At 38.9% G+C, this 24594-nt stretch overlaps 1 protein-coding gene across 2 annotated transcripts; it reads right to left on the bottom strand.

Annotated features, from left to right (window-relative positions):
- Positions 1-116: 116 nt before the first annotated feature.
- On the bottom strand, positions 117-23824 carry apbb1ip (amyloid beta (A4) precursor protein-binding, family B, member 1 interacting protein). Of its 2 annotated transcripts, none has more exons than XM_054623141.1 (14): positions 23619-23824; positions 16776-16835; positions 15491-15578; positions 13973-14265; positions 12278-12355; positions 9806-9965; positions 5504-5625; positions 4569-4643; positions 4306-4449; positions 3901-4011; positions 2143-2241; positions 1919-2042; positions 1762-1823; positions 117-1137 (listed from the first exon to the last, which is right to left on the bottom strand). In XM_054623141.1, exons 2-14 carry the CDS (start codon positions 16833-16835, stop codon positions 520-522), a joined length of 2034 nt encoding a protein of 677 aa, XP_054479116.1. In that variant the 5' UTR covers positions 23619-23824; the 3' UTR covers positions 117-519. The 2 variants fall into 2 exon arrangements, with proteins under 2 accessions (XP_054479116.1, XP_054479117.1); XM_054623142.1 differs by having other exon boundaries at positions 14045-14265.
- Between the last annotated feature and the right edge of the window lie 770 nt (positions 23825-24594).

The following is a 24594-nucleotide window of genomic DNA, read 5'->3' as shown; positions in this document are numbered from 1 at the left end:
GTTCATATACTTTACACCAAAGCTACCAAATTAAAACAACGTTCGGTGCTTTTTACTTTTTCAGCAGGTTGTACTCAATGACAAAAAATAAATAAAACATGATGCTCATGCATTTTTTATGACAGTTTTATTTAGTTTGTTAGTAATTTCTAAACTAATCGGGTACTCTGTATATGGCAATTTTGTTTATATTATTTACAGCCTTCCATGCAAACACAAATATGTACAATTCAATAAAAATGTCTCTGAACCATAAGGACCGCATTATACTTTTTGTGTTTTCTTCTCCACAACACTGTACAAAACAAACAGTTTGGTCTTGAAAATAATTACCCTTTCACTTAAATTCATGCAAGATTATGTCTTGGATAAGCAGTAAAGAAAAAGGATGGATGGAGAGCCATCTGTTCACTGGAAAAGATTAAGTCTGTATCGATCTCCACTGGCTTCATGTCGGAGATGTTCGGTACTGTTATTGATGTAAGGAGTGGTTGAGTCAAGCTATTTTTTATAACTAGGTTAATGATCACCACGCTTCTTGTTCATGGCCAGCGCCAATTCTGACATAAAGTCCCCTCCTCCTCCTCCTCCTCCTCCTCCACCTCCACCTCGCGATGGTGTAGACCTCTTTGGCGGAGCAGGAGGCATCTTTCTCACCGAGCCAGGAGGCCGTACAGCTGCTCTTGGGGAAGCAGGAGGTGGCGGAGGTGGCCCTCCGGCCCCTGTAAACATTGGTGGAGGCGGAGGTAAAAACCCTGGATCTGGTGGTGGTGGAGGCAGAGACTGGTCCATACCCCCAAAACTCACTGGGGGAGGCGGTAGTGGAAGGGAGTTCATCGGTGGCGGAGGAGGAAGCAGTGAACCAAAGCCAGCAGCTGGAGGAGGGGGTGGAAGGAAGTCTGGCGGGGCCTCGTCGTTGGATGGGGGCGGTGGTGGAGGAGGGAGGTTGTCCATTGCAGGTGGAGGCTGAGGGAAGTTGGTTGGCAGTTGTCGCTGAGGGAGGGCAGGTTTTGTAGATTTCTTGCCAGCCAAAGGAGGTGGTGGAGGAGGGAGGAGTGGGTCTGGGGGTGGTGGAGGAAGCATCTCTGCCAATGGTGGAGGTGGAGGTGGAGGTGGAGGTGGGACATGTCCAAAGTCCTGAGAAGACAGAATATAACAATGATTCAACACTTTTTTACGTCATACTATTCTGACTTTTTTATAAAGCACTGTACTAAGACTTTGATAAGAGATACTACAACTTAAATGTCATTACAAACTTTTGAGTTTTTTTCTAAAATGACTTCTCGTCATGCTATAGTATGACTTCTGTTTACTTTTTTCAACATACTACACTATGACTTTTTTTCGACATATCCTCGGAAGTCAGTTTTTTTGACATACCATACTATGACTAACTTTTTTCTACATACTATACTCTGATTTCTTTTTACTTTTTTCGACATACCATACTATGTCTTTTTATGACTTTTTTAAAAAATACAATACTTTTACTTTTTTAAACATGTCTTCTTTCGACATACTATACTATGACTTTTTTATCATTTTTTTTCACACCATACTGTGACTTTACTTGAAATGCTATACTATAACCTTTCTATGACTTTTTTCGACATAGGAAACCAACATACTATACTATTTACTTTTTGACTTAGGTAGTGCTCTCTACATATACCCTGTAACTGAAACAATTAATTGATTATCAAAATGTATTTTTTTCTAAAAAAGCATTAGTTACATCCCTATGGTAGAGTTCTGTACCTCAGAAACAGGTCCTGTTTGGGGCTTGGGCGCATGACCATTGGCCTGGTTTGGCGATTTGGCTGGCAGAGAAAAAAGAAACACCATAAGGTTTGAACTAATATAACCACATCTGGGTTGTTTCACATCAGTGAGGGCAGCTTGTGTGTCGTGCTACCTTTGATGGTGGGTGAAGGCGTTGATGGATTGGAGCTCGATGGAGTGCTGCGGTTTGTCCACACGGAGCTGACGGCGGCCTTCCTTTCTGCGGTTTTATAGTTTTCATACAGCGACGCACCGTACTGGAAGTACACGAAACACACCACATGAGAGAATGAGATCTGTACAAATGGAGATTGTTTCGCCGACAGTATCGTTTAATGCAGAGGTGTTTAAATTTACCTTTGCAATCCGTATTCCTGTTACCCAAAGGTTCATGGACCAAGCCTCATCGCAGCAGAGGTACTTGATGTACTGAGACTCTTTTTGGATCTGAGGATGCTGCAGAAACAAATCCAAATGGTAAACGAGTTAGTAAAGAACATACTTTGTTAAAGTTTTTCCAATTATAAACATTAGATATTTAAGATTCCTGTCAACTGGCTATTATTACTTAAGTTTTTCAGAGAGAAAAAGGATCAAAATCAATACTGCAGAGCCAAATATATACTTTTTTTTTTTTAGCAATGCATCCTTCAACATTTTCAAAACCTGCAAAATCTGTTGATCTCCTCTTTAAGGGTACCACAAGGGGGCAGAGTGAGTCTAGATTCAGAGTGTTTACAAGCAACTCTAGAAAAATGGATGGTATATTTTCAATTCCTGTTTTTTGGAATAGTCCAGTCAGCAGTTCTGAACATGAACAAAGTTAGAATGTTTGTGCCATTGAGTACATCCTGTTATCCAGTTTAATTTAGGAAATATGAGATGTTTGATGCTCAAATAGCCTTCATAATTTGATTTATGCTAGTAAGTGTACACCAAATATTTGCTTTAAAGTGCACACTGTATGGGTCTCACATTAATATTAGAGTTAACCGTTTTCCCCTGAAGAGGATATTGACTTTTCACTTAATATCATGATATCAGTTATATATAATGGGGATGGTATTAGAGATCACCTCAGGCAGCTCCTCTGAATATAAAACAGCTAAATGATGAAAATTGTTTTTGCTCTCGTCCTTGAATTGCAGCAATTTTTAGCAGCCCGTAAACACCACCCAACCAATCTGTCAAAACACACCCTAATGGAACACTTTGGCAGCCGAAAAAAACAGCTTCAGTTGTTATTGTATCATCTACATCACCATCTTTCACATCGAGGCAGCTTTTAACAGCTTTTCTTTGTGCGAATTCTAGACAACAAGGACAAGCGACCACGGGAAGCCTGGCTAGCATTGACAGGTCATTTCCTTTGCCCTTGGCCATCAGCACCTTTAGCTCAAACCTTGAGAACTCTGTCTTTCACTGCTAGGTAATTCAGTTTCTTTGCCTCTCTAAGCTCTTTTTGCTTTGATCCTCAACATCTACTGTAGCCTTTACGGTATCTGCTGATTCCAGTATTTCCCAGATAGGGGAAAAGAAAGAAAGAGGACTTTCACATCCCTTTAAGACGGACCACCAACTTATCTTATTCTTTTTTTTTTCCATGTCTGTCAGCATTTTCTTGGTCTTAAAGAAGTACTATAGGTACCTCCCATCATTGTTAATACTCTAAGTTTGATAGTACTCTCTTAAACAAGTTTTTTTTATAGTAATTCAAATAAATATTAGGAACTGGTTAAAAAGTCGTCTTTCTTTCTCACCACTTTCAGCTTCATTTGATAAAACTGTCTCGTTTCACTTCTTGAATTCAAAGTATTTATTGCATTTCACTTTTCCAGTTACGAAAGCAGCTGTGTGTCTGAACATACACTCAGGAACCACCATGCAATAATCAATTCTTCAGTGATATCTTTTGCACCACGCCATATACAGTGTGATGTGCCAAAATAAAAGCAAAAAACAGCAACAAGGGCAAGGCACTCAAGAGTCGTACTGTAAATGTTTTGTTTAGTTTGGGGAAGTTGCAGCTTCTCTGTTTATTAATTACAGTGAAAGGGTGTGTGGCTTTTCGAGGCAAACTAAATTTATAAGACTACACACCAATAGCAAACTTACCTTCAGAAGAAAGCAGAAGTCGGTTGGGGCTTTGTATTTGCTCTTAAAGTCTTTGCCATAGTAGATATTCAAGTTGTCAAACTGGACAAAGCAGACGAGGTCACGGGATGACTGCAAGAGAGATAAGGCATCATATTACAAATTGATCCGTACTGTAATTTTTTTGATATTTTGGTGTTCCCTCTCTCTATTAAATTGATAATCTACACTACAATTATAACAGTAGGTATATAATGTACTGTATCTAAGATATAGAGTAAGATCAAAAATATATCTTTATATTCTGGGCTTTAATCTTTTATCACTTGCTTAAACCAAACAGAGTATCCTGGATTAGAGCATTAACTTTTGTATGTGTGTTTACGGTCTGGCCTCAAAGCGATGTGACCTTTTCTAACCCCTGACCTTGGTTTTCCCTTTGGGCACGTAATAAATTCCCGAGGCCCTCAGCTGGAAGAGTCGGGGTTTCCAGGACTTCTTGCCGTCTTCTTTGAGGTGCAGAACCCCCTCGAGATCTGGCACAATAATGGAAGTCCCGCAGAAGTTCTCCTGCAGAGGTGAAGAAGGATGAAAGGGGTCAATAGGGGGAGCTCCCACTGGGACAACTGTCACCTTAAAATAAATATTTCACTTTTGGTTTGTGTGTGTGTGCGCATGAGTTTGTTTACCTGTATTAACAACTCCTTGTCTTTGTCTTTTATCTCTTTCAGAGCTTTCTTCTCCTTCTTCCATAGATAAAAGTTCTGCAGGAATAAAACAGAAAGTGTATCAATGAATCTGAACTTTTTCTCTTGCGCCACCGGTGGTTTCAAGTAAAATGCTTAGTTTATGACCTGCAATACTAATGCAACTTCCGAAGTGTTTATCTGTCTGGTCAAATATAAAACACAACATTGTCAACTTTTCCTTTTTTTCCCCCCGAGAAAAATTGTATCAAATTTAAAAGAATAAATATCAGAAAAAATATCAACAGCTTTTAAAAAATCCTTGACCCCTACTCTTTGTCCCTGTGTGACTGGGCTAGTTTGATTTCATGTCAACGTCTGGGTCTCTGTTTTCATTGTGGAGAGAGAAAGCCCAAAGGGGAATTCTATTTTGGTAGCTCTTGTCAAAACGTTCAAACTATATATTGATAGGGACATTCTGTAGGAAACAGATCGGCCTTTTGTTGGGGGATGTGGAAGACATGATGGAGTACTTAAAAATGAGAATATCTCACCAGTTTTCCAACTCAACTATTTGTCTCTGCCAACAGACCGAATCAATTAAATACACTGAGTTTATAAAGGGTCCCATTATATCAACAAACATGCCAAGATCTCACTGTCTTTTGCCTGAGGCCGTTTTGTCTGATATATTACAGTGTGGACATAAATGTAAGAGGTCATCCTGCATGGAGGAAAGACTTCTCATAATTCAGACAACATTTCGTCAGTGAAAAGAGCCAGATGGCTCTGAGTTGAAACAATGTGGGGATGGATTTGCTAAAAACCAAGGCCAAGGATTTGGAGCTAGCCAGTGTTGGACTTTTGAGAAATCACACCCACATCACCTCTGATCACTCAGTATATGTCAGAGAGGTTTATTAAAGGTGCATACCAACCTGTGGGTTTTTGAACACCTCATATTTTTCCCCCCGCTCCTGAAACAGGACTTTGTTGTCGCTGTCCCTCGTCCATGCTGAGAGAGGCTCTACCAGGTTCTCGTGATCTTCAAACGCCCGTTCTGTCATAAAAAAAAACGAAACTTGGATGTCAGCAAATTGGTAGTGGCAGCATTTAGATTATCTATTTAAAGTCATTATGTGTCTATTTTTTGTACTCTAATGGCAAACATTTTGATTTGCAGAAAAACGAGATAAACTGGTAAACAAGTGCAATCTAGACTCCATGTGTCTTTTTTGAAGGAGTATCATAAATCGGAAATTTTCAGATTTGACACATAGTGACATTGATTTAAAGTATCACAATGTAAAACTGTTCCATTACAAGTCAGAGATACATTACAGAATGGGCCTAACATGCACAAGTTTTTATACCTGTCTCAATCCCTAAGTCTGCTTTCTCTTTGTTCATTTTTGAAATACATAGTACAGCTGGTACTGTAGAAAGAAAAGGGGCCTTTTATGTGTATGAGTCCAAAGAGTTTTTGGAGTAAAAGTACAGAGTTGCAAACCATCTGCTGCATTTTAGTATTGAAGCTGAAACCTCTCTATATATATATAGTTCTGGCTGGTTGTGATGCCTCATTTACTTTAATAATTATACTTGCTGACTCCCCACCTCTGCAGTAAACACAGCCATAAAAAAATATTTTCTCAGCACATTCACACACTTTTGCCAACACTGTGGAGACATTTCTAATCTTCCAAAGCCAGTTTACTCTCTCACACAGAGAAAACCAGAATCTGAAACTTTCTTTAATCTCACAAAATAATCTCCACCTCCTCTCTCTGTTTTTAATCTTTCAACCATACAACATTTCAAAACAAATGCTTCACCATATGTACAGTCATGACATCTTTAAATCAGCTGAGCTCGGTTCATAAATCGATTTTACAGCTGTTCAATTGTCTATTTCAAATAGGATGGATTAAGGAAGGGCTCAATAAAACACAGGCCTCCCCATTTTGCTGGAAGGACTTTAAATGGCACTAAACCGCGAAAAACACATTAAGGGCACTTTCCTCCTCCTCCTCCTCCTCCTCCTCCTCCTCCTCACTGCCCACCCACACACTCAGTGCTATAGATCTCCAGAATGCACTGGGCATTTGACTGTACTTTAGCCGTGGTCCCCCAATTACAGGTTACCAGCCGAGGCAGAGGTAGGCATTAAATAAATTGCTGCCAGGGTTCCAGTCTATAGTTTGACTATTACAATCATTAAATGGATGGTGTGACTTTGCTGCTAGAGTGAGCTATTCGGAGTAAGGAAACACTTTGAACTGCATTAAGCACATGGTGCGTTTGGATAGTGTGCATGGCGAGCACATGGGTGACGATTTGTTTGAAGACGGAGTTGCTTTTGAGCTTTGTGGGTGTTTATCGGGCGAGACTCGCTGTCGCTTTTTGTTGGTAAAGTTTAAAGGTCTGCAACTGCTGTTAGAAAGCAACACACTCTGGGGAGGCTTACAGGCATTTAATAAATGAACCAACTCAAATGTCAAGCTGTCATAATGCCTACACTTGTAGTTAGTCAGAGATGACACCAAACCCTGTGCACCCCCGTGATTAGAAGTCAAGTGACCTAAAGTTTTGCGTGGATGACATGCTTTAAATAAATCTGTGTGTCAGAAAGCTAATTTAAACACGAGCTATAGTTTGCGTTAAAAATAAACTGTGTTGAACAAAGGGAAACTCTTATTTCCTCATTTGTTTTGGACTGGCTGTTTATCTCTTCTTCTTGAAAAAAAGTAAAAGAGTCAGTCCACCTTCTGGGGTTTAGCTACATTATTAATTGTACTTATTGACGTCAATGGCACCTATCAGGTGTTTAAGAGCTCAGTATGAAATTTTTTTGCTTGAGGTTTGTGTTTTTTACTTACTGAAGAAGTTGTTAGCATTTCTGAGCAAAGCTAAAATTACTAAAAAAGATTACTATAAATGTGACATGTTATTTTCAGCAAACAGTCAAAGGATAAGTTCGCTGATATTCTGTTTTTTTTATTGACAACAAATCAAATGACCAAAAGCAAAAAGTAATGGATCTGACTAACAAATGTCTGTGTATCCAAGACATCTTATTCCTACAGCTACAGCTACCGTGCCTAGTTAGCTTTTTAGAATCTAACTAAATATTTATGATTCATTTTTAAAGACTTATGTCTTCAGTAGGACAGGACAGACGGGTCAGGAAGTCTTGCAGAATGGACTTAGAATGGAATTTGTTGAAAGTATGGACTAATAAATCCAGGCTTATCCATTAATTTAGTGTTTCACAGCTTAACTAGCTGCGTATAAAATGACTTGAATATAATTCTAAAGCAAAACAATATTGACTTACAGTTTATTGCTCACAGAGGTAAATTACTTTAACACCTGCACCTCATTAAAACAGGCGTAAAATGACTCCTCTTTCATGATTCGATTGGTTCTTTAAAAAATACGAATGATCTCCGAAACAATCTGATGAAAATGTTAGAAAACCAAGAAAACAGATGGCGATGAGGCAGCGAAGTCCAGCAGCTGAAGTAAATATAGCACAGACGGCTCCGACGGAGGATTGAGATCATAAGGCTTCTATTTCCGTATGACAGAGAGGATGACTGACAGTGTCCGATACAGCAAATTAAACCCACCTGTCTACACTGTATGTGTGTGCGTATGAGAGAGAGGGAGAGACAGAATATAGGAAAGAGAGGGGGAGGGAGAGAGAGAGAGAGAGAGATGGATAGGATGAAGATCAATGTTTCATTGTGAGCTCGCTGCAGTATGGCTGCCATCATGCCAATAAAAACACAATTCATCATCTGGACCTGAATGAAATATCCCTCCCTGCCCTTTGTGTGTGTGTTTAGGTGACAATTCACATAAAAACACACTAAAGGCACAAGTTGTCAAAGTCCATCTTTATCATCATTGCTGTGTTTTTCTTGTTCAGATGATACATTTGCTGCCCAGCTCGCTCCTATAGCATTGGTGTTTATGCACTAAATTTATTAGAAATCCCTTGTCACCGAAGCATTATCACAAGTTGTGTTTTCTCAGGGTTTTTTTCTGTTAATAAGATGTTGGTCGTTGTTTATTCTAGCAACCTAGTTATCTGATTTATTCCAAACTGTTGCTGGAAATGTGTGCCAAAGGATTTAGAATTCTCCCCTAAGAATACCGAACCTGTCACAAGGTGTTTAAAACAGCAAATCGCTCATAAAATGACCACAGATTGAACCACCATGGTGCTATAGCAACACATTAAAAGCAACGGGGATTGTTGATGGATTAATCACTGGTCATCCACTCACCCTGCAAGTATGGGCTTTATCTCCCATTTGTCCCTCCCATGTTACAACACTTCCAAATCTGTTTCTGTGCTGATGACGTGCAGCTTTATGTGGCTCTCTTTTCCGAAAACACAACACCCACTGATGATATTTTAGATATTAAATATCTTGATGTCACAAAACTCTTTTACAGCTCAGTCAGGATCCAACTGAAATATGGGTTATAAGTTCTACGACTTGAGAGCAACTAGCCACAAAATTAAATTCCCTAGGATTTGCCCAAAGCAAAGAAGTAAGAAACCTCAGTCATCTTTAACTTAAGGTCCATGTCACCAAGTCAGCTTGTTATTATTTTAAAACATAGCTTAAGTGTGATCATTTCTCACTCTGAGCAAAAGATAGAAACTAATACACACTTTTTATATCCAGAAGGCTAGACAATTTCAATGTTCTTCTTTTTGGTGTACCTAAAAAAAGGAATATAAAAGTTACCGTGCAACTTACACCTATTTTAAAGTCTTGAGACTGGTTTCCTGTCATTTTTTCTGATGATTTTAAAAATAATCTTACTGAAATTTTGCACCATGCCATTACCCTTTATGCCCCAAGCCAGTGAAACAACCACAGAAAATGTTGATACCTTCAAATGTATTTAATAACCTCTTTAGCATGTTTTTTTAATGGCCTTTCTCTTATTTATTAAAAATTATTACTTTACTGTAAAAGTATGTATTCTATTTTATCGTTGTATGAATTGTATTTATATTGTATTGTTATTGGTTTAACCATTTCACTTTTTATAAATTCTATTTTTGTGTACATTAGTCTCAAATGAGCTTCTAAGTCATCTATAAACACCTTGAATTTCACTAACTATGTGATAGATGCTAAACAGGTACGGTTTGATTGATTTACTGATACAAATGCAGTCTGTGTACCATCAACCGCACAGTACATTATACTTACCAAGTTGTAGCTCGGGGTTGGTCTCACACAGGCTCCAGTCCACATTGCAGTCACAGTGGGTCTTCTCAAACATGTTGTCCAGGACTTCCCTGACAGTCTGCCTCTCGTCCACCATGAGAGTCTTGGCGCTGCCATCATTCATCAGCACCTTCACCACCAACTGTCCAAAAAAAAGAGTATATGTTAGCTTCATGTGGGTATAGCATAACATAAGTCAGTCTCAACATTTCAGTAGATTTCCGATGGCCTACAATCATTATTCCCATTGTTTATCAAATAACAACTATATAAATGTATTAAAACATAAAATGTACTATAATATATACAACTTCTTTCAACCAAATTGTTGCATGAGCTCCCACCCATGTCACCTGTTGGTAATTGGTCTAACTGCCAAATGGAAGGTGAGAGCTTCCATTAGGCTTTATAGTAGAGGACCTCAGACTGTACCATTTTGAGTTTAGTGCAGGGGGGTTTCTGTGTTTCAAGTAATAGCAAGCCTTGTTTAAGCTACCTATAAAACATATATTTCCATGTTAAGCGAGTAAGAATAATTGTCTTTAGGTGTTGTTTTTACATATATTTGTTATTTGAATGTTTTAATGAATTATGCATTAACTTTAGGTTGTCTGTAGTGTGTTTAAACCAATGGCTAGGATCTCTTTAATGGCACATCCGGGTTATTGAAGTTGGGTTAGTTCAGGTGCAGACCTGCTGGAAACTTGCTGCTGTCTGCCCAATAGTCATGGGCCTAGCTTAACTTTTCATTCTTGACCTAAGGATCTTTACATTATTTTGAAAAATGTATCCTTTTTTTTGTTTAGTTTCTTTTATTTCTTTTAAAATGTTTAAGCCTAAACTGCTTTTTATTGTCATGTTACCTGCAAATAAAACATACATCAGGTGAAAATGACTCCGACTTCTGTGTGATCTCCCCCTTTAACATCCTTACGGCCCTCTTTCCAATCTTAAATCAAAGCCAAGCTAACAGTCTTCTGGCTCTAGCCTCATATATAATAGACAGATATGAAAGCAATATCTATCTTTCCATCTAACTCTCAGCAAGAAAGTGCATTTACAAAAATGTCATTTGTTTTTGGTTTTAAAATGAGTTTTTCTGTATCATGACCTATTGAAGTTAAAACATGTTGTGGACAGCGGCAGGTGTCTCTAAAAGTGTGACATAAAATCAGGCCTTCGAGCACATGCAGCTTGTTTATTATCCAGTTTAATTACAGGCCATGTACAGTAAATGATTGTTTCTGTTTCCTAATGTTAGTTTTACTAGAAGAGTTGGAGCATCAGCACTTCTGTTTCTCCATTCTGTTGACACTATTTGGCTTTTTAGTAATTTCCTCCCCATTGTATTCATCTCCTTTTTTGCATTCTTAGCACCTCCTTTTTCCCCAAGTTGGCTGAGATTAATTTTGCTCTGGAGCGGAGCAGTGCTTTCCTCGCAGGCTCATATGGCTTCACACTTCCTCTCATCTGAAACAAATCCAGCTTTGGGAAGCCGAGGAGTTTCTCAGAACCGAGGTCCGCCGGCCGCTAAGCTTGTGTCATAAACATGTGGGGCTTCAGAGATGTTATCACAAGAGGATTCGGAGTGTTAGATCACATGTTCCTCGGTCCTGACCTTTGGAAAACAATATGGGTTTGGTATGTGGTTGAATGAAATGTCACTGGATATCAAATCATTTTTTCCTCTTACAGTATTTCCTCATGCAAGGTGGGTATCTTTAAAATACATGATCCGTGTCGAAAGCATGAAACTTGAGGGTTTCTGCCCACAGACGGTTGTGCAGAAACCACTGAGAGTGCACCTTGCACTTCTGCGCCTAACAACAGATGAGACAGATGTTCCTATAAAAGTCGCCAGTGGTCTGCTTTTCCTCAGCATCCACACACACACACACACATAAACACACATGGCAATTTGGATGAGCTGTTTTCTGCCCGTTCCCTTTAGAGTTTTCTCAGAATTTATAATTACTCACTTAAAAGACCATCAATGCAGCCACATCCTTGTAAATAATAAGACTTACCAGCCAAGACAAGAGTAGAAGTGCAGAAATTGGCAGTCATATCAGTATATTATCTATGATAGAATTTAATGCAATTGGCACAAAACTAGTTTGGTTCTGCGTAGAATTGCACATCCTGTTGCAAAGCTTTGCATGCAAAACCACATGTCTTTGCTTTTGTTGACTGCTTTGAAGATGAGAAAGTGTCCGCATATCCTCCATAGAGGGGAAGCTGTGCTGTCCTTCAGGACGTTGGCTGGATGAAAGGTAAGTCATCCATTACTGTGATTGATGCTTCCTCCAAAAGGAAAAGAAAGAGCGGTACTATCTTTGAACATTTCGTCTTTTTACGGTGATGTCCGTGTAGCCGTAATTCACAGCGTCTTTAAAGTTTAGTGTTGCCAGTGGATGTAAGATCAGAGCAGAGGAGGACTTTTCAGTGTCTTACCTTTTTCACTTTAGCTTCCTTGAGCTTCTCAAGAGCGAGCTTGATTTTGTCTGCTTTCATCTGCGCCTCGATTTCCTCCTATATAGGACAAAGAGTGCAGAAAAATTGTTCATCCACCATCAATTATAATCTGGTGTAAACAGGATTTATATCACCATAATGTCATTGTGTTAAAGGTAGTGTATTTTGGAAAATCAGCACCAAGAAATCATCTTAGATGTCAGTAAACTGCTTTTTGGGGCAATACGCTTATTTTGATTATGCTAAGAGTTAGGTGAGATGATTAAATGAAGATTAAATATGTATATAGTAAATTATAGACCTATAGCCAAAAGTCGGTTACCTTAGTTTAGCATAAAGACTTAACAGGGGAAAACAGATAGCCTGGCTCTTTCTAAAAGAGTCCATCCATACAAAACAAACTTTCCGGAGTCTTGTCGTCAGTGTGAAAGTGCTGAACAACCAACAGAGAAATGGTCACTGCTTCCAGACACATAACCAACCAGGAAACACAACTTCTTTTACTAGACTAAGTTTTTTTGTACAGATTAAACATTCAACATGATTTTGTAACATTTGGACAGTGCCAAGTTAGCTGTTTCATTGTTTCCAGATTGTATGCAATGGTTGTAGCTTCATATCTACTGTACATACATGATAGTGGTATTAATATTCTCATCTAACTCACAACAAAAAAGCTAATTAGTTTATCTACCAAAAATGTTGAGCCGCTGCCTCTAAAGGATGCTAAAGGTAAACGAGTGGAAAAGATGTGACTGCTGAGTTCATTTCCGTGGATGCAGCGTTTCAGTGCTGCTCAGAAGCCGCAGTGTTTAATTTAAATTCCATAACCTCTCATGTGTGGAGCGTGCATTCAAGAATTTAATTTGGGACATTAGATCTAATCTACTAAATCTCAATTAGCAGTGATAGGATATCCTTTACTCTTATAACACCGGTGTGTTTTTACATAAAAAAATCCAGCCTACAGTGCAGTTTTAATGTACTTGTACACCTCCACCTAACAATGACACATCCTCTGCCTCAGCACAGCTGGTGTTTTAACCTCAGAAGGATGAGGTAACAATCCCTGCTAAAGTAATAAGCTCCCGTCTGGATCGCCCTCCACTGACACATCTTACCTCAACTGCTCCAACCTTTGGTATTGATCTTGTTACTCTTTCCTGCCTCATCGCTGTATGTGTTTGATCTGTTCCAGACAGACTCACGAGTCTCTGTAACTGTAACAGATGCCTCTGTCCAGGAACAACTTCGCAATGATCTCACCGTCCAACTGTTATAAGAGCAATACCACTCCTTTCCCAGTTCCACAATGACAAAAATAAATCACTAGAAATGTATACGCTGGGAGCTAGTGTTGTCTTTGTTGTACTACTGTCTTGTCACGCATTGCTCAGGAAGTGCTTTCTCGTGGTAAACTAGATCATGACATTAGTAATGCCTCTTTCTGCTTCATGTCTCTGTTGTTGGATCTTATATTTAAAGAGCCTAACAAAGCAAATCTATCATCAAGCATTGTGTCATTTTCCTTGAAAGCCAAATTAACTCTCTATTACTCTGACAGGCCATGACTAAAGCTCTCACTTCTGAAATGTTGGACTAGTTCCCAGTTGCATAGAGGTTTAAAAGGTTGAGATGCTACTCTCACATCTTACAGCACATTGGCTGAATCACCTTTGAGGGCTTAGAAGCCTGAGAGGGCGGAGGTGGTAAAGGGGAGGCGGAGGTGGAGGCCGGGGTGCTAACGTTGCTGCTGGTGCTTCTCGCCGGTGACGTCGGGGAAGCGAGGGAGGAGGCCGAATGGGTGCTCAGGCCCTGAGGTGGTGGTGGCAGGTCTGACAGGGGCGGCGATGGCTCCTTCAGATCTTCTATTTGAGCTGCAAGTTTCTCTTCCGTCGCATTGAGATCAGCCATCAAATCAGCCATGAGCGCATCCAGATCGTGGTCCTCGAGTTCATTGAGGGACTCTGGTGTTAGAAGAAAATCAGTTTAAAGCTGACCCAGGTACAGTAAATATATAAGACATAAGTGCAATTTAATCATTTAATTTTTTAAGTGTTTCTTCTCTTCTACAATATTTCACAACTGAGAAAACTTTTTTAATTCTATTACAAAGAGGATGCCTTAGTTCCTTTTTTCGAAATGACATGAGCTTATTCCTTAAACATTAAGAACTTTCATTTTTTACAACAGTTCCTCTCTTTACTTCATAATAACAATTAAATGGTCTGGTGCATCAAATGGAAATATTTATGTTTAATATTGTACACTGCCCATTAAAAGTAATATAAATAGATAAAATTAAGGCATTTCTTTCTTTTCATTCCTCTATTATCTCCCCTTGTCTTCCTTTAGGAATAAAAGCTACTGGTGCTAGAAGACAGGTCAGGCTCATGCTTTAGTGAATGATTAATTAACCATTATCAAGCCATTATTTAAAACCTATAAACATTCTGTACAGATATCCATGGTCCCCAGAAGATAAACCTACAGATTTCGCTGCTGACTTTTCCTCTAAAGCCCCACCATGAGTTTGATATTTGATTCTGAGACGTTTTAAGTGGCCCTCAGAATGAATCAAAATGACTTTCATGATCCTTTAACCATCAGCAGGTCTTTAGTTTTGCAGCCATTTGGTTTATGACCAAATGGCTGCAAAACTATTACTAATATTAGCAAGGTGACGTTAGCACTTAGCTCAAAGCGTGGCTGAGAGCTGCTAGCACGGTTGCAGATTTTTAGTAATGTGTGGGGAACAGCTGATGTGACAAGACTTTAAGTAGCCTACTTGATGATGTACTGTACTACTAAAAAAACAACAGGGAAAGGAAGAGTTAAATTAGACTGCTATTGCCAACAGATGCTGCAACCTTGCTTTAACATTAACCTGCTTGTTTTACAGCCCATACGAGCCAAAGGCAAACACTGAGTAATTAGCAGATGCTATGACCTCAATCTTTGTCTGAAGTCACCTCATGAACAGCAGCCAGATATACTGCAGAGACACAGCAATGCTGTTTTCTCTCTTTACGTCACTGCTTGTAATCTGGATCATTTTTCTAGATAACTGATGAATCATGCCGATGTCATGCCGATGTACATCCTGTGCACACTTTGCACACCAGCTGTGCTAGTGTGAAAAACTCTCTTTGTAGTATTTCTACACACATGACGGATCAAATGTTTGGTCACCATTCAGGTCAGTGAAGCCGATGGATAAGTTGACTTCCTTGTTGGTGCTGGGGAGAGACGCCGGAGGAACTGTGTCCTCTCCAAGACTCTGCAGGGAGGAATGAACAAGGCAGTGTGTTTATAAGAGTATGGATGTAATATCTGTACGACCACAAGACCCTCATATGCTCAAGGAGTTAATCCACAACACATTATATAAGAAAGTTTGATGTTTACACGTCTAATGTTACATCTGTTTTTAGGTCTTACACCTAACAGAGCTTCTATGTGTTATATTAAGACCTTCTGGCAAAATGGAAGTGATTTAAAATGACTTTTGGGTTTTCAAAAAAAACAACATCAAAGTGATCAGCAGGGGTTTTCAATTTGAAAAAAAAGTGTAATCTCTAGCTGGTTCATGCCATTTGACCTCCCCTCCGAAAGAGAGTGTAATTGATGGTTGTTAGACGACCACAAAGAGTGTTCCCCCCCGCTGTGTCTGTTGCGCTTGCCAGTCTGGAGTGTTTCTGTGATCGATGGTGTGTTTTAGTGAGTTTGTCGTCTGTCTTTAAAGGAGAAAAGTCTATTTAACGTCAGTGAATTGCCCATAGGCAGTGTGGTGTGGTGTTTAGTATGTGTTACATGATAGGTGTGTGTAATAGCTTTCAGGAAAAAAATTAACAAAGAATATTTGATGAATTTTCCTTTGACACAAAAATGCAAGTTCCTGCAGTAATTTTTTTATTAAAAAGAAATAAATAAATAAAAAAGAAATCCCTCTTGGAGGCTTTGTTATTGCAAATGTTTTCTCAGGCCTATGAAACAAAGATAAACCAAAAGGTTATTTTTGTTCCACAATACATCTCTAGGCATATGAATTCATCCAATCTTTATTATTTACATACATTTAAACATTTTAAAGGATTTATTTTTTATTTTGCCATTTTCTTTTTTTCTTCTTTTTCTTTTTTTTGTTGAATATTTCTCTGAGTCAACGTAATACATAATATATTGGAAATGCTAAAATCATGCTAAAACAATTTTTAAAAAAGTTTTAAAAATGAAATATTCTTAGAATGTAGCTTTTATATCATATTATCAAGACTGGTATTAGATATTTATTTATCTCCCGAAAATAAATAGCAATAAGGTATAATACTACTTATATAACAACTCGTTAGTTACTCCATTCGTAATGAGTGATAAATAATAAAATAGGTACCAAAGAAGCAAAAACCCTGAAGATGTGGAGTGAAGTGAAGTGCTGGAATAAAACTGTATGACCGTAGTTGTCATCTTGGCTCACCTGTGTGAGGAGGTCCATCTCCCCCAGCATTTCACTGAACATGGCGTCAATGTCATCCATCTGTTTAAAGCAAAAAAAAGTGTCAGACACAAAAATGTAAAGACCCCACATGTTTACTTTTTCACCATGTCACAAAAACTGATCGTCCACTGTTGGGACACCGTCTGTATCAATGTTTTGATTTGTTTCCATTGATTGGACTTTAGTTGTCATATGAATGACAGTTAGGGAAGGTGTGGAAAGAAAAAGGTTAATCCAATCAGCGTGGTGAAATGTTTGTTAAATACTAAAGCATATTACACAGCCAGTGAGACACAGTACTGCTTCTTTCACAATGAAATGTGTGCAGATACAATAAGTGCCCTGAGGCTATGATACCATCTCCACCCAGACTGAAGGAAGAAAACATATATGCTTGACTTCCAGGCATAAGTTTTTTGCCAAAACGTGTCGTGTCTTGTTGCACATGTTGACCTGAAGAGTGAGATATTATTTCATTTTGGTATTTTCTGTCACATCCAGAAGTAACTGAGAGTTCGGTGCCTTTCTATCTTCCAATTCACCACTGCAATCAGTCCAATAATGTAATTTAAGACTATTATGTGTTGAAATCATGCACTCACATTACATGATTACAGTATACAATGTTTCTTTCAATCAGTGTGTCTGACAATACCAATTCATTTCTGTAACTGTATGACTAAAAAATAAATCAGATTACTGCATGACTACAGAAATTGATCCCTGAAACATGCTGAGTCGTGAAAAAAATAAGAAACTAACGACCAAATCAATCAAAATATGCATGCTTGTGTACTGGGCTTAGCTATAAATTGCTGATCAAGACTCATACACTTGATTGCTTCAGAGCTATGTAGTTTTAAAGGTGCAAGATCCAAGATTAGGGGCATTTCCATTGCTTCTAAACAGCTCTCAACATGCAAATAGCCAACAGCGCATACAACGGTAAAAGTGCAGAGTAAACCTTGTTTAACTTTAGAGGGAATCAGAGTGTTTGGGTGCTATGCTTCCGTGACAACAGCTGTGGAGATGAGGATAGCGTTATCAGCTTTAACCACCATTTGAGAGTCGTGCACAGCATCTGCCGTGAGCCAACAAGTAGGGCACGTTAACAAGCACTAACATGCACTAAAAAGCATGCACAGCCAGGCCAACTATGTTACCAAGGAAGAGAAAAGCTCAGATAACAACACACATAGAGGGAGAGACACTTCATTCTCTGCACGTACTCCGCTATATTTTGCATAGAATAATTATTTGCTGCTATAGTAATGAGCTAAATGTTAAATACATCTCCTTTAACACCGACATAGTTAATCATTTCAGTCTAAAAGTAGAAAAACAGCCTGTGACAACAACTCCTGAAGATTCACTTGACATCTGTAATCATGTACAGTATGCTGTGTCTCACACATGTATTATTTGAATTCCCATTTCCTCAGAGCAAATGTTATGATGGGCTAGAATGTGAAGTCAAAACAGAGTCCCTGTTTTCTTACAGTGGAACATGACCATTAGTGGGACGGGTCAGTGCCAGTTCATTCAGTCACAGTGGTGCTTTGATGGAGTTTTAAATTCACTAATTCCAGAAATGTAACATGCTGTTTTTGATGCTGTACAGCTCCAATGCATGTTAATGGTCCTGTGAACTGTCAGTTACTGTGCCAGTAAAGGTGCAACATGTTGAAGGACATTTCAGCATTAAGTATGGCTGCTGAACCAGTCTGGTAAATATTAAAGGCCCACTTTCTGCCTGTGGTTTAGTGGTCTTTAATGAGTGTCACTGGCCTACTCTTTATTCAGGCTAGAACGCCGGATCAGAAATTGCATTTTGTTAAATTAACTGTGAATCGAAACCACACTTTGGTGTTTCATTTTGATTTTGGGTGTTTCATTTTCATCCATCCATCCATTTTCCGTAACCTGCTTATCCAGTTAAGGGTCGCAGGGGTGCTGGAGCCGATCTCAGCTGTCAATGGGCGAAGGCAGGGTTCACCCTGGACAGGTCGCCAGCCTATCACAGGGCTGACATATAGAGACAAACAACCATTCACACTCACATCCACACCTACGGGCAATTTAGAGTCTTCAATGCACCTAAGCTGCATGTCTTTGGACTGTGGGAGGAAGCCGGAGAACCCGGAGAGAACCCACGCTGACACAGGGAGAACATGCAAACTCCACACAGAAGGTTGTCCAGCCCGGGAATTGAACCTCTTGCTGTGAGGCGACAGTGCTAACCACTACACCACCGTGCAGCCCTGTTTCATTTTCATTTTTGCTTAATATTTCATGGATGGTTAAAGTCAACTATTGGATGGATTGCCAGTAAATTCATGAGGAGAAATCCTACTGACTTTGGTGATCCTCTGACTTTTCCTCTTTTGCCTCCATGAAGTAATTTCCTCTTTTTTAATAAACTCTCTCAACATCTCCTGGAAAGATTTTTAGAAAAAACTTCATAAAAGCGTGACTTCACAGCAACACTTTGGGGAAAGCAGGTAGGACATCATGTTGGTTGAAAGTCCAGTGTTTGTTGGATCCATCCCACCCACCATAAGTGATCTCTCTCTATATTTAATACTATGTCAATTGGTCTGATCATAGTCACCTGGATGTGTTTAATTAGTGTTACCACAAAGAAAAATAATCCTAATGGCATTGGCATTGTTTTTGTCCTGAGCGACTTGAAAAAGGACAATTCATGTCCCAGGACATGAGAACAATAGATTTAATTTTGTGATTATTTAAAAACATGCATTGACTCTGGCATGCGTGATAAGGCACACATATGTCAGTAAAGGCAAACACAGTTTTTTTGTTATTGAATAATACATTTAAATACTTTGTATAAAGTTTGGAACAAAACAGACTGCTTTTGGTTCATTCAAGAAATTATAATGATGATTTTCAAACAGTCAAACAGTGTGTCTATATTTTTATAGGCTCACCGGCTAACCGAGATACCTCAGTGTGGCTTTACTAATTTTGTAGCACAAAAGCATGACTGGTCTGCAAAACTCCGAGGTTGGGTTTTTACATAATGATCAAATGTGGTTATGTTTAGCTGTAAGACTTGACATTCATTATATTTGAATATTGAATAGCTGGGGTTAGGTGGAGGTTTTGTAGTAGAGTAACGATATATGAACTATGACTTCTGCTCATCTCATAGACCTCAGCGTGGCTACACACTTAGTTTTTTTAGGCCTCTCTGTTAGTGTACTGTTAGCCACATAATTAGTAAATAGTCTTAATGTTATTGATTTAACTCAAGCATTGACATTTTCTCTCCCTCTCTGTAATGTTTGCATAAATCTCCAGTCTTCACCTTTTTATCTGTCGTTATTAGATAAGAAAATTTTATTTCTAACAAAGTGTAACTCGTTGTTTTAACTCATCACAGTTTGGAATCTGTATAGTAAAATTTTTAGAGCCAACAAGAAAAAAAAAGAAGAAGAAAGAAAACATTTATAGCGTCTTAATCAAAAGCAAAGCGAGACAGTCAAAGGCAAAACCCTCAGTCTCACTGCTGAGGAGACAAGAGTGTCTGATTGTGTTCCAGGCAAGAGTTCATGCTGTGCTGTGACATGATGTTTCTCATTTCAATGTGAAATGGATCAATATTGTTCCAACGTTTAACAGATGGCGTGTGCTTGTGTAGCTTGAAAGAGAGAAACTGTACATGAAACCATAAATGGTTGTGTGCAGATTATAGATAAAAACCCGGAAAAACCTCTCTGTATTTTCTATAACCACTCATCTTCTTTCAGTGTCAGATAGTAATTTCCATGTGACGTGTATGTGTGGATCTTTCTAACTGTGTGGGGCCGCTCTCCTCCACCCCTTTACAAAAATGGTTTGCACCCAGGAGGAAGTGGTGGAGGACGAACTTCCTGTCACTTGCGGTGTTGAAATGATGTGGGAAATGTTGACACGAGCAGCCACCTGCAACCTTAATGTCGTTGACTTTACTCACATTTTGTCACATTTTTAAGGATCTGAAAACCCAACTGGCATGGAACTATGTATGTGATATTCTGCTTAATGGCTAAAAAAAACATAACATTAAACGATTGCAGACTCAAAATTGCAAAACACTCATTATAAAAATAAAAAAAACTATTAAAACCACTCCTTAATTATTTTAATTTCCATCTTCTTCACATTTTGTTCAGTGTTATGACAACCGCAAAACAACAGATCTCACTGCAACAACCACAGTATAATTTTGGTCCAAGCCAGCTCTTTGCTTCACAAACAACCACACACTGTGAGTGAGTAAACAATGTGCATTTTTTAAAGTCACACAAGGAAAAAATTAGCGTCAGTAAGGTCAGCTGCCTTTTAGAGGCCAAATGCATAAGAGCTCCCAACTCGCATACAGTAAAGAGAAGTCAGAGAGGGCGAGTGTAGAAATAGTCCGACCTTGAAAACAAACAGGCATCTGCTGATGGAGGCAAAGAACATTTCTGTGAGTTTCATAATCATTTCTTCTGCACATAAATGCATGATTCTATTCATGTCTCACTACACACATAAACATTCAACTCAAGAAAGTAGACCTATTGCACCTTGAGGTGTGACATTGCAAATAAAACACGGAGACAGAAAAGGTGTTAACTTTAAAGGGGTGTCATAACAACTTTAGAGGCTATTTGCTTTACTTAAAAATAAGTGTATTCACTTCTCTTCTGAGACACATTTAAATAGATTGAAACCACTTTCATACTGGTCTATATAATATAAAGCTAGAGCCAGGAGGTGATTCTGTCCAAATATTAATAAGCCTAAAGAATTTTAAAAACAAGCTATAATTGTCCGTGTTAATTAGTGAGCTATAGAGGTGTTGGTAGATTTATTTCTTTGGACGCAGACATGCTAGCTGTTTTCCCCTGTTTCCGTTCTTCATGCTACACTAAACTAAACTAAGCTAAGCTAAGCTAACTGTCTCCCGGCTCCAGCTCCAGCTCTGGTTTAATTTGAGTGGTATCAATCTCATCTAACCTTTAGCAAGAAAGTGAGTAAGCTTATTTTATTTTTAACATGTCATGTCAAAGTTATTTTTGTAAAGAAGAAGACCATGTATAAAAAAACTTGCTCAAGATATCAGAGACTGTTCTGTTGTGAAATCATGCAAAATATCTTTATCAGCAGTATTGGAGAAGCTTCAGAGTTGGATGAGGATGTTTAGCATGACTAATGCTATTTGACAGAAGCCTTACTGATGCATAAATTGTTAGGAAGTGAGCTGCGTTTTCCAGTTAATTGGAAAAGCTGGTGACAAGTGTAGATCGAAGTGTAAAGTGAGAAGAAGAAATCAAAGGGATAATTTCATTTTTCGTGAAATGAGAATTTTCTGTAAAACAAAGTTTGCATTTGTGATTCTTACTTCCTCACTTTGGACGATGCTGCAGCCTGAAGGAAGACAATCCTAAAAAGTATGTTTCTGTTTCTTTGCACCATTTCTACTTTCTTTCCAGAAACCGCTCTGAAAATATGTGATCAGTCAGCATTCGTGAATATTATTGGAAACACTCGGGCATGTAATCTGGCGCTGTATCAAACCTCCACAATGCATTGTGAAAACACATCACTCCACTTCTGGTGTCCAAAGACATAATAAATCCCCAAAAATATATAGCATGCAAGCGAATTCTACGTCCCCCCACAAAATAATTCCTAAATAATCCCAAATCTTTTTTTCATCAACGCGCACACGTCTAACTCAAGTTTCAGGCGAGAAAATGGAAACCAGACAACAACCCTAAGTGGCCGTATCACAGCACGACATGTTTACCATACTGTACAGAAACTCCCTCTCTTACTCGGCTCAAATATCTTTACTCAGGCAGATGTGTTTACAGAAGTGGACGTGCTTTACTGTACAGAAGGCAGATTAGGGGATTGGCAGCAGAAACAAGGCACTGCAGGGCAGACAAACTGAGAATGATAACTGACTTTTCACAATACACAAGACCGTATCTATGTGTGCTGAAGGGAATCTGTGCTTTTGTAGCTATCAAACATGGACACTTATTTCCTCTAAGGTACTATTTACATATTCCTTCAACCTTTTTTTTCTACATAAAATCCGCTCTTCCATGAGTCATTGGACAGTCTGTCTAAACACATTGTATTTTGCAATGTTTTCTGCCTTGACAGCAGTGAAAAACAGAAAACTGTCAACTAAAAGGTTGACAGTTTTCTGTTTTCGCACTGATACACAGGCTCGCACTGATATACAGTTTATAAGTAATCCAGTCCATTTTTCTGTGATTAAATCTCATCTCAAAAAGCCAAATGTACAAAATGTTCCTATACTCAGCGACAGCACTATTAGCTTTAAAACAAGAGGCCAAGCGTATCAGTTTCATGTGGTTATTGAGTCATACAGCAGTCTGAAATTAAAGTCGGGTCCACCCATTTGGAAAGAGCACATATGAACACCCTTTTCTTTATATTAGAAAAGCTTAATGACGGCCTTATCGCTGTACAGAAATGTAATTAAGTCTTATCTCATGAGTACAAAAACATCTGGGGTGACAATAGACGTATTGTACTGTTATAATTTGACAGCTTTTAAAAGTCTCTATCAAGGAGGAGGCTTTAAATCACAAATATTGTCTGGATACAATTTCCAGTCTGTGTTATGAACATTATCTGTATTATCCTTCCAGCTGGAGGAGAAAAATGATTCTATTTGAAAGATAAAAACAACAAAGATTCATAAAGTCAAAGTCACGTTTCAGAGGAAATCAGCTACGGGTGTTCACCGTTAACTGAAGTTACCACATCCAACTTATCAGAGCTGTAACTCACCTTTTCAAATGTTTTAATCCTTGTTTCACCCGTTAGTTTCAAGCTTCATGGACATCAGTTCCACCTCAACGTGTTATTCTCTAATAAAGCTCAACACCAGAAGAAACAGTCAGATACGGGTCGATTAGGGTGTGTGGATGTGGATCTGTGCATCTGTCTCTCTTGACTGTTGACTTCTTCCTGCTCAATGCGGAAGTTCAGGTCTAGACCTGCCACTGCATTCCTTTTAAAAAAGCTCAACACTTTCCCAACAGTCTTGTCTGGGCAGCGCTGTGCCGTCCCACTCAACAGTGCCCCTTATCTGCACTGTATTCTGCAACTGTTTGGATAAAACTGTGGTCAAGTTTGCTGTGACTTACAATCACGCCGCTGATTGACAAGCACTTGAGTAGATGGTGGAGTGTTTGGAATAAATAAATAAATAATAGCGAGGTCTCTGTGGGATCGGGAGAAGGGCTGATTCAGCAGGAGGAATGTGACGACCTCGGTTAATAATTCACCTCACTGAAACTGATTTACAGCAGGCCTTTAGAACAGGAGTGGTAATGCGGTTTACACCAGACTCCAGCTGAGCGCCTATGATCTGAATTCTTCTGAAATACACAGCAACACCTCCAGACATATCCGTGATTGTAGCAGTATTTGCTGTACAGTCATCGTCTCTGCCACTAATAAGGCGTACAAAAGTTGCTCTCTTTTACATTCACTCTTAAAATCAGGAAGGAGTTAAGACACTGGTGTGGTGCAACAAGGTCAGTTATCTTCGGGGGCGGGGGGGGGGACACCAAGCAGAGCCAAGCTGTCAAGCTATGAATAACCTCTGGCTCTTATCTGACCAGGCAGATACAGATAGTTCTGTTTATTTGCATTTCTCCTTGAGTCAACCTGGGCGGGCCAAAAAAACTATATTTCACATCTTCTTTTAATCCCTCTTCAGCCTACAGAGATGTCAAAATATTTAGAAAAGGTCAAAAAG

Source organism: Anoplopoma fimbria, chromosome 21 (genome assembly GCF_027596085.1).
Source record: "Anoplopoma fimbria isolate UVic2021 breed Golden Eagle Sablefish chromosome 21, Afim_UVic_2022, whole genome shotgun sequence".
NCBI classification, from domain to species: Eukaryota; Metazoa; Chordata; class Actinopteri; order Perciformes; family Anoplopomatidae; genus Anoplopoma; species Anoplopoma fimbria.
Note: the sequence above shows the minus strand (reverse complement) of the source record. Positions and strands in the feature narration are given on the sequence as shown.